Raw genomic sequence first — 18264 nt, forward strand, 5'->3', positions numbered from 1 at the left:
AAAAAAAAAAAAAGATGATGCCTTTAAAAGAAAAGCAACTACAGTAGCTTGGGCAAGCTGGAGCTGGTACTCCTCAGTGCCAGAGTGCCTGCTGACTGATGCCAGCTGGGACCAAGGGGGGGGGGTCCCACACCCTGGTTTCATGAGCATCAGTAGGCTTGGTACAGGGGGATGCCAGCACCCCTCCAGAATGGCAGGGACACTGACACTGGTTCAAGGGAGTAAAGAATACTCTGGTTTCAATACACAAAGGGGCCGCGGAAGGTAAATAAGTAAATTGCTCTCAGAAAGCTCAGCTTCAAAGTCTTTGAAAGAATTCTTTTCTCAGTCACCGTCCCGTCAAAAGAAATTCTGTAGACACAACTTGCTGGAAAATAACATGTCTACTGTTTTTGGAGTTTAATTTCAAACCGTTTTTAAATTTTGTTTGAATTCATGAGAAGAAAAAATTAAAGCTTGTGGACTATCTCCCAAAGCCTTTTCACGGTCATTGATAATGGACTTTCTAAAAAAGAAAAAAGTCAGAATACATATTATACTGTTCCTACATGGGGCACCTGGGTGGCTCATCGGTTGAGGGCTCAGGTCCTGATCTCATGGTTCATGAGCTTGAGCCCAATGTCCGGTTTTGTGCTGACAGAGCGGAGCCTGTTTGGGATTCTCTCCCTCCCTCTTTTTCTGCCCTGCCCCCCTCCTTCTCTCTCTCTCTCAACTAAACAGGGGTGCCTGGGTGGCTCAGTCAGTTAAGCGTCTGACTTCAGCTCAGGTCATGATCTCATGGTCAGTGAGTTTGAGCTCTGCATCAGGTTCTGTGCTGACAGCTCAGAGCCTGGAGCCTGCTTCAGACTCTGTTTCTACCTCTCTCTCTGCTCCTCCCCCGATTATGCACTGTCTCTCAAAAACGAACAAGTGTTTAAAAAACAAAAACTAAACATTAAACATTTTTTAATACATATTATACTGTTACTAAACAAATAAACTTATCTTAAAAAGATTTAGGGGCACCTGGGTGGCTCAGTCAGTTAAGCGTCCAACTTCGGCTCAGGTCCTGATCTCACGGTGCGGAGCCTCCTTGGGATTCTCTCACTCCCTCTCTCTGCCCTTCCCCTGCTCAGGCTCTCTCAAAATAATAAACAAATAAATAACTAAAAATATTTAATTAAAAAAAAAAGCACTTAACTCGGGGTGCCTGGGTAGCTCAGTCAGTTAAGTGTTGGACTCCTGACTTTCGTTCAGGTCATGATCTCATGGTTTGCAACTTTGAGTGCCACGTCATTGGGCTCTGTGCTGATTGGGCTCACGGCCTGCTTGGGATTCTCTGCCTCCTTCCCTCTGTGCCCCTACCCCACTTGTTCTCTCTCTTAAAATAAACAAACATTAAAACAAAAATTTTTTTAATATTTAACTTGGGTGCCTGCGTGGCTCAGTCAGTTAGGCACCCAACTTCAGCTCAGGGGGTCCCAGCCCCACATCAGGCTCCACTGTCAGCACAGAGCCAGCTTGGGGCTGTCTGTCCCCCTGTCTCTCTGCCCCTCCCCCTCTGGCACACACTGTCAAAAATAAACATTAAAAAAAACCTAACTCAGTCATTAAAACTATACTTTGAGGCAGATATCGCTATTACCCCCATTTCACCTATGATGAAACTGAAGCCTGTTGGACTTAGAGAACTTACTCATGGCACAGAACCAACAAAGCTAGCTTGTCACAAACATCTGCTCTGTCTGAGGAAGAGGTGAACCCACAGAACCTCAAAGGAAGGTTCTCCAGGAGTCTCCCCAGAGCAACTGGCCCTCTGCTGTCTGATGGGGGCGCTCTCCAGGGCGGCCCCAGCACTTTGATTGGTGACCAGCCCCTGTCAGTCTTCCCCTTGCCCCTACCCCTGCCTTCCTGGGCTCATTTTCTGAAGCACTGTAGGCCTCCCCGACCCACATGGTTGTCTTCTTCTCATACACACTATTAAAAAAAAAAATCACATGGAATTCTCTCTTGAATATATGTAAACTCAAGTGGTTTTAAAATGGTATTGGGTTCAAAGGCCTCTTTGAATTTACCCTCTCTTACATTTTAAAAATATTCTTTAGTGAATTAAACTCTGGCAAACAGAAAGCTTTTAGGGGTGGGTTGTAATAATGCTAAATTCAACATGATGTTTCAGAGATAAAGGTAAATTATGTATCTAATTATTTATTCCCAAAGACACAGTACTACCAGACTAGTGCTTAAAGCAACCAGGATAATAAGCAGCGAAAAATTATCTGATTGTTTGCCTACTTGAATGGCCACCGACACTTGCCTATTTGTTACTTTTAGCCTTAGGTTCACAAATAGCAATTTGAGACCTGTTCATTCTCTGATATCCCTGGTGTCAAGGTGACCATTTACTGTTTGCCCCTAAACACAGCAAACAACTGGAGCTCTCGCATCCAGAGCCTGTTAAGGGAAGAGGTTAGAAATGGAAATAAATCCAAGACAAGCCAGCAGTTCAGCTGAAAGGGAAAGGGCAAGATGGAACAGTGATCATCAAGGGACTTCTGGTCCCTCATACCAGGGGTCCTGGGCACCAATCCAGTTTCCAACCACTTCATTATTTTCTCTCCCCCTCTCCCCCTGCCACAAGGACCAGGATGGGGTGACAAATCTCTTCCAAGTCTGAGTACCCCAACACATAGGTCTTTCTGCCAAACCAAACTGTTCCCTGAAGACCAGAATTATCCAGCTGAAAATGTCAACAGTACTGACTTAAGAAACCCTGAGAGGGGCACCTGGGTGGCTCAGTCAGTTAAGCGGCCAACTTCGGCTCAGGTCATGATTTTGCGGTTCATGACTTCGAGCCCCACACCGGGATCCCCGCTTTGGGACCTGTCTCTGCCTCTCTCTCTATCACTCCCCGTGCCTGGGTGGCTCAGTCAGTTAAGCGGCCAACTTCGGCTCAGGTCATGATTTTGCGGTTCATGACTTCGAGCCCCACACCGGGATCCCCGCTTTGGGACCTGTCTCTGCCTCTCTCTCTGTCTCTCTCTCTCTCTGCCTCCTCTGCATGGATGTGCTCACTCCCTCACTCTCTCAAAAATAAACATTTTTTAAAAAAAGGAAAAAGAAACCATGGGATACAGACCTGTCACTGAACAAATAAATATAAGACTAATGATGGTTACAGAAGAGAGACCAATTGCCTTCGAGTTGTATAATTCAAAGTGCGATTAAAAAAAATGAAAGGTAGCAGCACCTGGGTGGCTCAGTCGGTTAGGCATCTGATGCTTGATTTCAGCCCAGGTCATTATCTCACAGTTTGTGTGTTCAAGCCCCGCAACTGGGCTCTATGCTGACAGTGTGGAGCCTGCTTGGNTTTTAAAAAAAGGAAAAAGAAACCATGGGATACAGACCTGTCACTGAACAAATAAATATAAGATTAATGATGGTTACAGAAGAGACCAATTGCCTTCGAGTTGTATAATTCAAAGTGCGATTAAAAAAAATGAAAGGTAGCAGCACCTGGGTGGCTCAGTCGGTTAGGCATCTGATGCTTGATTTCAGCCCAGGTCATTATCTCACAGTTTGTGTGTTCAAGCCCCGCAACTGGGCTCTATGCTGACAGTGTGGAGCCTGCTTGGGATTCTCTCTCTGCCTCTCTCTCTATCACTCCCCCACTCACACAGTTTCTTTCTCAAAATAAATAAACTTAAAAAAATTAAAAACAAACAAACAAAAGGTACTGGGGTGCCTGGCTGGCTCAGTCGGTAGTATGTGACTCTTGATCTCAGAGCTGTAAGTTCAAGCCCTACACTGGGTATAGAGATTACTTAAAAATAAAATCTTACTGGGGTGCCTGGCTGGCTCAGTTGGTTAAGCATCTAACTCCTGATTTTGGCTCAGGTCATGATCTCAAAGTTGGGAGATCGAGCCCCATGTTGGGCTCTGTGCTGACAGCATGGAGCCTATTTGGGCTTCTCTCTCTCCCTCTCTGTCTCACTTCCACTCACTTGCTCATGTGTGCTCTCTCTCAAAATAAACATTTAAAAATAAAATAAGGGGCACCTACGTGCCTCAGTTAAACATCCAGCTCTTGATTTTGGTTCAGGTTGTGATCTCATTGTTCATGAGTTCAAGCCCTGAGCTGGGCTCTGTGTTGGTAGCATGGAGCCTGCTTGGGATTCTGTCTCCCTCTCTCTATCCCTCCCTGCTCATGTTGACTTTCTCTCAAAAATAAATAAACATGTAAAATAAAATCTCAAAAAAAAAAGAAAAAAGTATTTTCTTTTCATGTACTTCACAGATGACGAAGATTCTCCCAAATAAGATATGTTCACTTTCAGTTTGGCTCTAACAGCGTCAGGAGTTCTGTATTAATCCAATCACATTCTCTCTCTGAGACTGCTGCCTGGTGGTATTAGGCATTTGGTTTATAACTGTGGAATGGACCGGACTGAAATGCAAACAGTGACCTCAGATATGTGGCAACCATGCTCCACTGCTAAAAGATAAGGGGAAGGCAACATCAGACGCCATCATTTTTATTTTTACTAAGGGTCCCTCCCCTGATGTCAATTATTACATTTGTTCTAATCAATTTCCTTCCTTCTGCTCCTTACTTGCCATCATCCAGAACTTTCCCATTAGTCCTAGCTTTATGATTCTTATGATCCCTAGCATCCCTTTATTACCCGTCTGCATGCCCTATTAGTGCAGCCTGCTCTAGTACTGAGCTGGAAAAACTTGACTTTGAATCCTGGCTCTGCAATTCACTGTACGGAAGGAAGGAAGGAAGGAAGGAAGGAAAAGGGAGGTAAGGGAGAAGGGAAACTATAGTATCCCTTTAAAGGATTTTGTAAGGGTTGGGGTGCCTGGGTGGCTCAGTCACTTGAGTGTCTGACTTCAGCTCAGGTCATGATCTCACTGCTCTTGAGTTCAAGCCCTGTGTCAGGCTCTGAGCTGTCAGCACAGGAGCCTGCTTCGGATTCTGTCTCCCCCCTCTCTCTGCCCCTCCTCCGCTCATGTTCTCTCTCTCAAAAATTAAATAAACATTTAAAAAAATGTTTAAATTAAATTAAATTTGTAATAAATAAAGGATTTTGTCAGGGTTAAATGAAATAATACCTGGCTCCTTGCAGGCATTCAGTTATCATCATCCCAAAGCCTCAGCNGCGTCCGACTTCAGCTCAGGTCATGATCTCACCATCTGTGAGTTCAAGCCCCGCAGCAGGCTCTGTGCTGACGGCTCAGAGCCTGGAGCCTGCTTCGGATTCTGTCTCTTTCTCTCTCTGCCCCTCCCCCACTCACGCTCTGTCTCTCTCTGCCTCTCAAAATTGAATAAACATCAAAAAAAAAAAAAAAACCACTACAAAGTTAAAATACCTGGTGCCAGCTGAGAAAGCTCAACCCAAATGCTACTGACTCCTTCTTCTTCACACCGAGTCCCTCACAGAATCAATCTCACAGAAATCCTAGACCTTATGACAGCAAAGCAGGGCAGCAAACAATGGTAAAGGAGGACACTGGCTTTGCCTTTTGTCCCAGTCCTTCTGAGAGAGGTCACTTACAGTCTAGGAGCAAATACTAACTCTGTTTTGCCTTCTCAACCTGGTTACAGTTTTCGGTGCAAACATCTCCCCCTTCTGCAGTATTCCGCAGGGATCCTCGAGAAACCCCCTCCACGAACACACACACTTCTGTCTTCCCTGCAGCTTCCACCAACCCCAGCAGGCCCAGGCTTCGGCCTGCTCGCCGTTACTTTTCCCCGTTCACAGAGTGGCAGCAAGTAAAGCACACAGCTTGAAGTTCGTGGAGCCCGGGTTTGAACTCTTGACTTTGGCACGGATCAGCTACATGACTTTCAGAGTAACTTTGCTTTTGAGCTTCGGCCTCGGTCTCTTCGCCAGCAGAATGAAAATGGTCTTGTGTACAAATGGACCAATCCATCAGCTAACTTTTTAGGTGCTGTAAGTAATCTGAGATGTTTAAATAAAGAATCTGACAAAGTAACTGGCACACAATACGATACGCATTCAACAAACAGCAGTGGTTACAAGTTCTAGCCGTTTAGTTAACGATGTTAAGAATCTTAAAATTTCTGCAGACATGGCACATTTGTAGAAGGAAATGAGCTATGCTGGAGGAGTCCAACAAAGTCTCTCAGTACTCTAACAAGTAGATACACGCTCCAGACTCCAAAATCCTGTGAGAGGAATTCCCTGGTTTACCCATAAACACGGCTGCTTCTCTGTCCTTGTCAGTCACCGCCGTGCCTTGTGCGGAGTTTTACCTGTGCTTCTGCCTTTCTCTTCCTGTCTCCCCTTTGAGGCCATGCGGTCTCTGAGGGTGAAGATGTTGTTTCTTTTTCTTTTTCTTTTTTTTTTTTTTTAATGTTTTATTTATTTCTGAGAGAAGGAGAGAGACAGAGTGAGCAGGGGAGGGTCAGAGAGAGAGGGAGACACAGAATCTGAAACAGGCTCCCGGCTCTGAGCTGTCAGCACAGAGGCTGACGAGGGGCTCGAACCCACAAATCGTGAGATTGTGACCTGAGCTGAAGTCGGACGCCCAACCGACTGAGCCACCCAGGCGCCCCAATGTTGTTTATTTTTGATAATGAGTTACAGAATACAATGTCTGTTAAATAACCTCCAAAAGCAACAAATTTTTTTTAATGAAACTTGACTAGATTTTTTTTTTGCTTTCTTTCTTTCTATTTATTTTTAAATTAGTTAACATCCAGTGTAGTCTTGCCTTCAGGAGTAGAACCCAGTGATTCACCTCTTACATATGATACCCAGTGCTCATCTTGAAAAGTACCCTCCTAAGTGCCTGTCACCCATTTGACGTAGCCCCCAAAAGCCACAAACTTTAAAAAATTGCAAAAGAGTCAATTCCTGTAAGAAAGGATTCTAACTTTTCTCTTTAAACAAGTCAACTACATGAGACCCAACTGTGTTGACAGCGCTGAGGCAAATATTAAATGAAGTGAGAATTAATACAGTTCGCACCCTGTCATGCCTTATTTAAATCACCAAGATTATAAAACACATTCCTATAACCTGGCTCAATCCTGTTACTGATGTTCTGCCTGAGGCTCCACTGGGAACTTCTTTTTAGAGCAATTTCTTGGCACTCAGTGTGTTTAAGAATCTTAATTTGATTCACTGGGAATGTATAAAGTTCTCATTTTAAGTTCTGCTTCTATCTTACAAACTCCTCAATTAATATGCTTGTCATTTTGCTTTTCCCCAACCCTGTAACATCAGGCTCTTTCAAACCATCCCTTCAGGAAAGATTATTTAGATTCCTCACTACTTAGTGGGCAGAAAGACTACATAATCGTACTCGGAAGAATGGGAACTTCCCAGTGCTCCCGAATGGAGAGATGTCTTTACAGTCAATGCTGGTAGAGACAGGAGAGAAGACAAAAACTACCTACTCTTTAATAGCATGTTTAGCGCAAGTGGACAAAATCCATGGCACGCTGCTACTGAGTTCAGCCTCGCTGGCATTCACCGCTGCCTTCCTAGGGAATACTCTTTTACCCTCCCTGTTCCTGTAGAAATTGCCTGAGCAAGTTCTCCCCTCTCCGCTTCACATGGAAGTGTGAGATCCCTGGTTCAAGGACAAGGAGACACCTTTGAATGTTAACCCTTCATCATAAGACACTTGGACATCAGAGGCAGGATCTGTCTTTTCATTCAGGTGGTCAAAAAAAGCAAAGATTCCTTTCTCAAAATACTGAAGGATTAATGTCCAAGGGCAGGGGATTAACCACTGGACTCTAGGAAGAGTGGCTACCATAAGAGCCAGAAAAAAAAACTTCAAGCAAGTATGGCTTTTTCTGGGGAGCAGGGGGGCACATGTTGATACTCTATTGCATTATAACCAAGTTAAATAATTAAGGTATCTATAGCCTTACCCGGAACCCTGGATCTCAAGAAATAGAGAAACTTCCCATTCTTGGAGTGCATGATGGCTCTCTTAATGAACTCCACCACTGATTGACAGCGATCCTCAAATTTAGGATGACACCACAGGCTGAAAGTTCCTGCCATGGAAAATTACAGAGAGATAAAAATGTAAAAACTTACTTTTAAAAGAAGTTAACTTCAACATTTTAATGATTCTCAGTTCTGGGAGGGTAGTTTGTGGGCAAGCTGTCAGACAAAGGTCCCTGAAGCCACCTATTCCTGTTTGTTCCACAACTAATGGAAAGAAAGATGTTGCCTCTAATAAGACATTAGTATGAACACTAATCCTTAAATCACAGACCGTAAGAAAAGACTGCCGTAGCAAAAAAGCAAGTTTAAGTGACATCCCCTCAAAAGATCTGTCTCCATGCATTCATGGACTAGTTGGGGAAAGAAAGAACAGCGGTTCTGCAAATCTCCTTCATTCATGCGTTAGGCCCAAAAATTCAAATTTTAAGTCTTCTTTAACTTCTAAAGTCCCACTCCCACCACAAATATGTTACAAAGATCCTGCCCCAAATTTTAAAATCCCAATAGCCAAAGGGAATCTGAGCTCCCATGACTAACAACAACAACAAAAAACCAAAAACAAAAAACTCAAGCACTAAATGCAAAGGGACGAGATCACTCAAGAAAACTGCAGATTGAGTCTCTCTGGCTACTCTTACAATATCACTTAAAAAGATGAAGACAGGGGCGCCCGGGTGGCTTAGTCGGTTAAGCGTCCGACTTTCGCTCAGGTCGTGATCTCGCGGTTCGTGGGTTCGAGCCCCGCGTTGGGCTCTGTGCTGACTGCCAGCTCGGAGCCTAGAGCCTGTTTCAGTCTGTGACTCCCTCTCTCTCTGACCCTCCCCTGCTCACGCTGTCTCTCTCTCTCTCTCTCTCTCTCCTAGAAATAAATAAAAATAAAAAATAAAAAAATAAAAAAAAATAAAAAAAAAAAAGATGAAGACAGATGCTCCACTCCAAACTGGTCATGGAAAGACCCACAAGGCTTCTATCAAAAAATTCCATTTATTCAAGGAAGAAAAGCCACTTTGAACAAAAAGTAACTGGAGAAGCATGTGAAAGTTCTCTCGTTACTGGCAACTGACCTATCAGGGACCTAGGGGTCAGGCATTTATTCATCATTCTCCTGGCCTAGTCATTCGTCATTCTCACAGATTTATAAAAATACTTCATTCTAAAAGGCTTTTTGCTGCATGTTGTTTTTCTGCTGGTCTGATTTTGGCCTTTAGGAATAGCGGGAAAGCAGGCAGCAGTCTATGGCACGGTTATCTAACTAATTCTCAGGTCTGTGGACCAAAGTTCCTTCCTTTCTCTTTATGCATCTTTGAGGCAGAGGCGGGGACAAAGGAAACCATGGACCAAGCTATGCTGGCCTAACCTGCTACCTTCTAGCCTCACACGAGAAGCAACCAAATAAACACAGCACAACGTGACTGAGAACAGAAAAGACATGGTGGTGGCTGAGAAGAGCCATGGAAAAGGGTGTCGCTCGAGATGCTGCGTCTAACACAGCTCGTTCAATGCTGATCACATGTGGGGAGAGAGGGAGGGACAGGAGGGGCAAGTCCCTGAAACTCCCCAATGTTCTCTGCGCTCTTCAAATGCGTAACACATGCAGCCCTTCTGACAAAGGACGGGTTATCGTGCTACCCAGCCCCACCGCCTGGGACCGTCATGGGTGTCTGGCACACGTCAAACACAGACCGCCATGATGCAAAGTCAATCCAGACAGCGGTGCTGAACAAATCAGCTTCTAGAAGTGACCGCAGCATGAAACACAAGCTGACCACACAGGTGGGGGTACCACTGGGGAGGAAGGCAGATAATCTAACGCACATTGATCCCATGAAGTCTCTGAGTTCTGATGACTATTTCCTAAGAGACTCCATGGCTGACCAAAAGAAATTCACACCATGCTGCTTGGCAGGAAGAGCTGATGTGACCCTCAGGCAAAGAAATTCACTACAGAACAGTCACAGGATGGGCTCTAAAGCCTCTTCTTTGTGTGCAGGATTTAATAGAAAGTCTCTCTAGATGTTAAGTTTAATTATGAATGAAGTTTGGGAGAATCTGTCTAATGGTCCTAGGTTACTTCTTCCTTCTATCAAGAGAGTTTCACTGGCTTTGCTCTGTTCAATAGTTTTGCTCAGGCCCTCCTGTTGTGGAGATAAAATACTGAGAACAGGGGCGCCTGGGTGGCTCAGTCGGTTAAGCATCCGACTTCGGCTCAGGTCATGATCTCACGGTTTGTGGGTTCGAGCCCCACGTCGGGCTCTGTGCTGACAGCTAACTCAGAGCCTGGAGCCTGTTTCAGATTCTGTGTCTCCCTCTCTCTCTCTGACCCTCCCCTGCTCATGCTGTCTCTCTCTCTCAGAAATAAATAAAGCATTAAAAAAATTAAAAAAAAAAATACTGAGAACACTTCTAAAAACTAAAACTTCTAAACCCCCACCAACATTTCTTCTAGTGACTGAAACCAGCACTCATAACAACATAGAACTGAGTACGAGATTTCCCTCCCTATTCATAGTTCCACTTCTAGAAATCCTTCCTGTGACAAAGCCAGATAGGACAAGTAGAGACAGGCAGAGGAGGAAGAAGGCTTTCCTCAAACAGCACCCCTTACCTCTGTAGTGCTCCATTCTCGTGTGGTGGGTGATCCCCTGTGACCGGAAACTGAGGCTCAGGATATAACGAGGGTCAGAGCTATCTCGTACCAGGAAAGAGCCATCTGGCTTCCCTTTCAGCTTCATCTCTGCATCTTCCCAATTCATTGGTCCCCAATACCAACCACACTATCAAAGATAAGAAGTGGTCAAGTAATTTACAGCCCAGGGAAATGCCCGAGCTTTCAGCACAGTCCGTTTTACCACAGGAGAGGCCCCCTTCCTATTACTTCCCAAACATTTCACTGGGGAAAAGCTGCGACTGTCTTAACCATTAGCAAAACGGCAGGCTCGTTGTCTTAGCCCTCCAAAGTCACAGAAGAATAAGCCTACAATCCCATTACCAAGGCCCTCCAAAGAAGAGAGGTGGGAGCTGGGTCAGTTAATCTATTGAAGTCAACTTCAACTCTGTAAACATTCCTCCACAACCTTTCTTACCACGTTCAATATTTTGTCTCCAAGGTTCAATTTTACAACGTCTCATATGGAACTGATCACAGCAGCATAACTGTTTTGGCACTGTAAATACAGAGGCAAGATAACTACTCTTCCTCTAAAACCAAGAAAAGGAGAGCCCAGTACAGAGGAAGGGGAGTGGGAGAGGAGGCCCGCCGCCAGGCCCCAGGCACCACCTACCTTCTCCAACTCTCGAAGGCTGGCTGCAAAGCTGCTGGAGTCGGGCCGGTAGAGGGGACACTGGAGATGCTGGGGGGGCTGGCTGTGCAGGGATTCGGCTGCTCGGATGGGAGCAATCCGGGGAAATGCGTCTGCAGGGCAAGAGGGGGGTGGTCACTCGTTCCCTCCTTGCTCCCAACCACAAGCAGATCCTCCCCCCAAAAACAGAGATGCTAACTGAAGAGGGGCAAGGCATTAGAAGCTGAGCTGGAAAGCGTGGAAGCCAAAGCAGTGGAAAAGAGCTGGATGGGCTGGAACACAAAGCTGTGTGGGCTCGTGTAAGCTGTGAAGGATGGGCGGGGGCATTTCGCCCCAGGAGAGGGGGAGGGGAGCTGCTCACTAACCTGACTAAGGTGACTACTTCAGGGGCTTCACCAGCCTAGAGCGATTCCAGCTTCTCCCACCTCGAGGTGAAGCGCCGGGAAAGCAGCCTTGGAAATAGTGACTCGCTTACTTGCCCAGGAAGAGGAACGATTTTGCCAGGCAAGTAGGAAAGAATGCCGATTTCATTCATTTTACTCCGTGGGTACTGGAGGCTGGCAAAGCAGGTACGGGCTACTAAATGCTTGGTACTTATTTACAAGGCTGCAGTAAATATTAAAAGCTTAGAAAAAAACAGGGAACTCTGAAGACTTTAAACCTCCTCACCATCCTGAAATTAGGGAAAGTTCCCAAGTGAGATCCACCAAGAGATCGCAAACCAGTCTCAGCAACCAAGAGGGGAAAAATTCAATAGTCTTTTTTATCCCCAGCAAAAGTCAGATTCATCTCCATAGGGAAAATGGGTTAGAAAAACCGGTCCTTGGCCTCAATTCCAAGGAGTTCTGGCCTAGGCGAGGGGATGAGATTTAAGCTTTCTCCTAAGTTCTGCTATTTCCATAAACAGACTTCTCCCATCCTTCAAGTCACTTTGCACTCCCAACTTTTACAAGGCTTGCCTCTAAGCTAAGCTAACCTGGGGCATGGGGTGGAGGAGGCGGAGGTAGGGGGAAAGACTGCAGGGAAGACCCCATCGGAGCCACAAGGACAGATGTAGGCAGCGTCCCACTGATATCATCTAGAAGAGAGAACAGAAGCAAGAGGTTCAGAAATATGAGCACAGATGAGTGAGGTGAAGCACAGGAGAGGGAGAAGGATCATCAGGCTGCCCTCTGGAGCAAGATGGCCTGACCTTCACCCTGGCTTTTGGCACAGAGGGCAACCATCATCTTAACCTGGTGTCCTTTGTCGAAAGCAGAAAACTAAGGGTCTCCCTAAAACAGTCTACTAGCAGCAGATTCAGGGCCAGATAAATACAGATCTAATCAACATACAGGCAGCAAATGTTACAGCACGCAGATAGGACCCCGTTTAACCGTTTAGGGAGATGACAAGGGCAGGGAATAACTGGGTCATTATCAGAAGCCCAGGATCTTGTTTGCTCCTGGAAAAGAACAACAGGTCCCCAGACTCACCCCCTCCCACTAGAGCAAGAAGGCAGAGAGGGGCAGAGACCATACCTAGGAGGCTGAGGCTTCTTCTCGGAGGAGGAGGGGGAGTTGGAGGGTGTGGAGAGGTCAGGCCCCGCTGAGAGATGTCCACGTCCACAAGCGACACAGTTTCACCTGAGAGATTCAGGGAGCAAGCATGTTATTGAAGCACCTTGCCTGAAGCTGAGGCCGGAAGCAAAGAAAGATAAAGGGCAAGCAAGAAAGGCTAAAGGTCCCCGGCTCTCAAATCCCCCAACACCTAACGTTTCCCAGACCGGGAATCACTCCCAAATGCCCAGGCAGTCAATTTTAAATTCTATCATTTCTTTGCCCTGTTAAAGGTCAAGGATTCTTTGGGACAAAAACATGGGATTGACAGTAGAAAGGCCAACTAATTGTGGTTGCGCCACTAGATAACCCTGAACCAGGGCTCTTTATTCGAATAGAAGCCACACCATTTATTTTTACAGACGTATATACCAGTTTCTGTCTTAGAGAGCAAGGCAAGCAGCTTGTTACAAGTACAAATGGACATGGAAAACAAGTGCCAGAAAAACGTAAGAACAGCATGGTAAGCTGAATGCAGAAAAAGGTCCCAATGTGAGCCCCAACTTCTTCTTAAATGGCTTTCCACAGCTAGATTTTCCAGAATATTTACTCATAAGAGAACCTACCATTTCAGCTACCAACTAGTTCCTAACAAGCTGTGCATTTACAATCTTAAAAATAAATTACTTCCACAGTCAGCCAAATCAGGTAAGCTCTGTGGGAGCCTGATGGGGGCTGGCACATGGTTTCCCTCACTTCCAGCTTATCATGCAGTTTTGTTCCCTGCCATTTACACTCCTCCTTGCCATCCAACCCCATCTACCCTCTCTCCACTTCAGTCACCAGAGGGTAAAGGGTATTTTATTAACAAAGATTGACAACCAAATTTTGGTAGGTCTGACCCACAGGGCAGAATTTAAAATTTCTCTGATTTGGTCCTTAGGGTGTTATTTCCAACAGTCGTTTTTTTCTCATTTGGGAGGCTGAATTAACTCTTTGGCTAGAATTTTATTACTTCCCAGTTAAGAAAATGAGGTAACCAGTATCTCCAAAAGGCCACGAGCTGGTCTTTCAGAATCTAATACATGGTTTTTCATAAAGGTCTTGAGCATGAATTAAGATAAGCAGAAAAGCTCTGCAAGGGGTGGCTGGCCCAGTCAGTGGAGCACATGACTCTTGATGTTAGGATTGCATGTTCAAGCCCCATATTGGGTGTAGAGTTTAGTTTAAAAAAAAAAAAAAGAAAAAAGAAAGAAAGAGAGGCTCCTGGGTGGCTCAGTTGGTTGAGTATCAGCTCAGGTCACAATTTCATGTTTTTTGATATCAAGGCCCACATTGGGCTCTGTGTGGACAACACAAAGCCTGATTGGGAGTCTCTCCCCACCCCCCACTCTCTGCCCCTCCCTGGCTCCCACGCACATGCATTCACTCTCTCTCAAAATAAATAAACAAACATTTAGAAAGAAAGGAAGAAAACAAAAAAGAAAAGCTGAGTTAAAAACCATCAGTAGAGGGGCACCCGGGTGGCTCAGTCGGTTAAGCGTCCGACTTCAGCTCAGTTAATGATCTCACAGTTCGTGGATTCAAGCGCCGTGTCAGGCTCTGTGCTGACAGCTCGGAGCCTGGGGCCTGCTTCCGATTCTGTGGCTCCCTCTCTCTCTGCCCCTCCCCCACTCGCGCTCGGTCTCTGCCTCTCCAAAATGAGTGAACATTAAAAAGAATTATTTTAAGTCATCAGTGTTCTGGGAGGTGGAAACTGAAATCATCACGTGGCTTAGTAACTGAGAGCCTAGCAGCCCAGAGCAACACAGTAGGCCCAGACCAGCATATTTCCTGAAGGGTCAGAGGTCTGGATGGCAGGTATAGCATTTATATAAAACATGTAACTCAGGAGAGATAAGGCTGTTTAAAACACAGGAACACCAAACCTTAAAGTACCATGCTGGATAGGTGTTCCTTACTTTAAAGAGGAAACACTTTTTAACGAGAAAGACATGCTGCTACAGAGTAAGAATCTTTCATTCTGGGCTTGGGCCTCCTTCTCCACCTGTGCCCATTACAGACACCAACCCACTTGTTCTGGTGATTCCGGGCACCCCACGCAACCATGGGGGTCCCACTCACCTGCTTCACAACTTCTGGAAATGCTCATTCCTAAATCATAATTCTTCCAGTCATCTTTTTGAGGAATACAATCTCCAGAAGAGTCTGAAATTAGGACTTTCTGCTCAGTCCGTGATGAGGAGTACTCAGTTCCAGAGACTCAACGCAGTGTGCTAACGGCCTTCTCGACTGCTTACTCAAGCAGGAGCTTCGTATGTGACTGACATAATGCACAGGTTCTCTATCTGCACAAGTCCCCCCACTAAAGAGAAGGCGGTCACCCAAGGATACTCAACCACTTTCCTACTTGAGCAACTGTGTTCCCTGCTGCAAGAGGAAAGCCTTAAATTAGGCATGATGGAGAACTCTAACAGCTGCAAGAACTCCTGGCCCCTAAAATGGGTAAGACAAGAGTTCACCTAATCCCCTTTGCCCAAAGTCCTTAAAAATAGACTAGATAATCATGGATCATGTTTATGAGATAATCCATGAACTCCCTTGGAAGCAGCGACAGGAACTGTAGGACTTCTAGAGAGTCCTTTCTGCACCGCGAGCCTAATTTGTAGCTCCTACTTTTAATTTATACGTGATGACCCTGAACTAAGCACCACGTAACTGCTAGGGCCACCTAATTACCGGTAAGCAGTCTCTATCTCAAACTATAAAGCATCCAAAGTCAAGAACACATTCCACACCATAAAAATAGCCTCACCCCAAAGCCAGCGGGCGCGGAATGAAGACAGTAACTGTAGACACGCCTGAAACTCCCGCCGCGATGCATCTGCAGGTGTTTCCTGCCAGGACTCAGAATGCTTCTGCTTTCAGATGTCAGAAGAAAAAGAAAGCAATCACCCTTACCTGTGAACAGCGGGCTGAAGGAGACCGGAGAAAAGGCACTTTGAGTTCTTGTCAACCTGGGTTTCCTAGGGGGTGAGAAAGCACACAGAGAGAGAATAATGGAGGGTGGGGGAAATGGACACATATGCATTTAAATCACTACAACACTCAATTCCTGATGCACTGAAAAACAAAAAGCAAATCCTAGTCACTGTCAGCCACACTTTTGTTAAGAAAGCCTAAAATTTAAAGGGGGGGAGAATGAGACAATTAAGGCAATTTCTAAACAGATTTGGCTACAAAATTCAGCCTATGAAGCAATGAGAAATCCCTCTGGATCTCTCCACGTCCAGTTCATTACAAGAGTAAAACACCCCGAGCAGTAATTAGCAAGTCCATGTCTAGAGGAAGGAAGTTAGATGCAGGGTTGATTTTCACAAGGAAGTCAAGAAAAAAAAAGGCTCTTAACCTGAACAGGTGCCATCTCAGAGCCAGAGCTTTCCCTATGGCCCTGCCCCCAACGTACAGGAGGCCCCCCAGTATATCAGGGACTAGACCTGGACTCGAGCACAGCACTACAAGAAGCACAGGCAATGTTCAACCACTAAGATCCCTGATTTCTACACAAATGCCCCCAAGCTGTGGGGCAAAGCCACCAGCTAACAAGGGGGTCCCCCCAGGTCAGGGGCTCTTGCGTGGCACCCAAAGAAAATGGCACCTTCCCCTCTCTGAGCTGCCAGTCACAGAGCTCTCCCTATGGCTTCTTGAGGCTACTCCAGGGGGCCAGCTGGAAAAGCCAGATCACCTGTGACAAGAGGCACCAAAGGTGACTTCACTTTGTACCAATGTCAACTGGCTTTTTCAGGGAGAAATGAAAGGAATCCAAAAGACTCTGACAAAGACTTTCTGGCCAGAAATGTGCTAAGCTCAAAAAACTCCCCTCAGGATGACTGCATTGACTACAAGGGAAAGAACTTGCAGAAGTGATCAAAATATGCTATATCTGGACTGTGGCAGAGGTTACGTGACTATATACGCTTGTCAAAATGAAAAGAACTAGACACGTAAAAGAGGTGAATTTTAGGTGGTCATCAATTATACCTCAAGAAATCAGGCTTAAAAAAAAAAAAGCCCATGAACTGAGTGCCCGACTCTAGGCCTTACACCTGGCTTACCTTCTAAAATTACTTCCCCCAAAGGACTAAATAAAACTCCCAATGCACCAATAGAGGGGAAGCATAGAAAATCCAACACGAAACCCTACTTAAAATTATCTGACTTCGGAAGATCCTTCTGCCTTTGTTTAACCCAGATGTCCAAGCTTCTCAAGGCTCACTTCAAACAAAATTTCAAAACCATATTGTGAAGACCTTACTCAGAAACAGCCAAGACGCTGGATTCTCAGCTCACACTCCCTTGCAACTTCTTCCACGCCGAGCCTTCTCACCTGAGCCTTCTCACCTGATGCCGGCGCACCGGCCCCAACTAAGGGACGCACTGGAGAGATGGCCGCGTCCAAACAAGACACAACCACACGTGGTCCTCTGTCTGTACAAGTTGCTCACGACAGTCTGCAGCTTAGTTCCAACGCTCCAGAGGGCTGGAGTGGAGAGCTAATTTCCACTGGACACGGACTTTAAGACTGAAGAGCTTCCAGGCTGATTTTTACTTGGTAACTTGGGGGCACAACATTAAACTCAGCAAGCAGAAACCTAGAGCACTGGCCTCTCAGAGGGTTCACACCTCAGCCATTTGGCTGTTTGCCTCTTTTCAAAGGAAGCGGCATTACTCTGCCATCTGCCCATGCTGGGGACGAGCCTCTTCGGTGCCAAGCACTGAAGAACGGCAGTACCCAAATGCACACATCTTGCGGGGGCCTTCTCACTCCAGCTCATCTTCTCCCCCACCCCCGGCATTGTGAAGAAGAAATCATAGTTTCTAGGATCTAGAAAAAGAAATACATATGAATCTGAACACAGCCAGAGCCATTTGAGAGCCCTGGGATGGCTTATTCTGGTAAATGAGGGGGGCCCGCAGGGCTGGAAGCGTGAAGAGGGAGAAGGTCTAGGAGCCTGAAAGGCTAATAATAAAAGTGAGTGCCTCCTTCTTTCTTTGGGTAGAAACTGTCTAACTAACAATCTAAAGCAGTGTCTGTCTCAAGGATCCTGAGAGCATTCTAATGGCAGTCATTCATGAAAAGCCCAATCTAGACAACTATAAAAAACAAAGCAAGGGAACGATTAACATAAAATTGAGGATGGTGGTGGTTATGCGGGGGAGGGAAGAGATGTAATCAGGAAGCAACACACAGGGGTCTTCAAAGATACTGATAACATTCTATCTGCTAGGCTTAGCGGTGGGTACCCAAGTATGCAATTCATTATTATTATTATAGTACATGCACTTTATGTATCTTTTATATATATGAAGCATTTAACACGATAAAAGCTAATCTAAGCTGGATGTGCTGTTCTTTGTTTTTTTTTTATTTCTAGGTGAGAGAGAGAGAGA

General features: G+C 45.6%; 1 protein-coding gene across 1 annotated transcript in view; it reads right to left on the reverse strand.

Moving 5' to 3' along the window:
- Positions 1-18264, reverse strand: part of SOCS7 (suppressor of cytokine signaling 7) — a 39596-nt gene that overhangs the window by 10768 nt on the left and 10564 nt on the right. The window contains exons 3-8 of the mRNA XM_077779150.1: positions 15775-15839; positions 12796-12900; positions 12252-12353; positions 11258-11388; positions 10582-10750; positions 7895-8023 (exon numbers count right to left, since the gene is read on the reverse strand). Coding sequence (XP_077635276.1) covers positions 7895-8023; positions 10582-10750; positions 11258-11388; positions 12252-12353; positions 12796-12900; positions 15775-15839 — 701 coding nt within the window. The remainder of the gene's footprint in view (positions 1-7894; positions 8024-10581; positions 10751-11257; positions 11389-12251; positions 12354-12795; positions 12901-15774; positions 15840-18264) is intronic.

This window comes from Crocuta crocuta, unplaced genomic scaffold, assembly GCF_008692635.1.
Source record: "Crocuta crocuta isolate KB4526 unplaced genomic scaffold, BGI_CrCroc_1.0 scaffold68, whole genome shotgun sequence".
NCBI classification, from domain to species: Eukaryota; Metazoa; Chordata; class Mammalia; order Carnivora; family Hyaenidae; genus Crocuta; species Crocuta crocuta.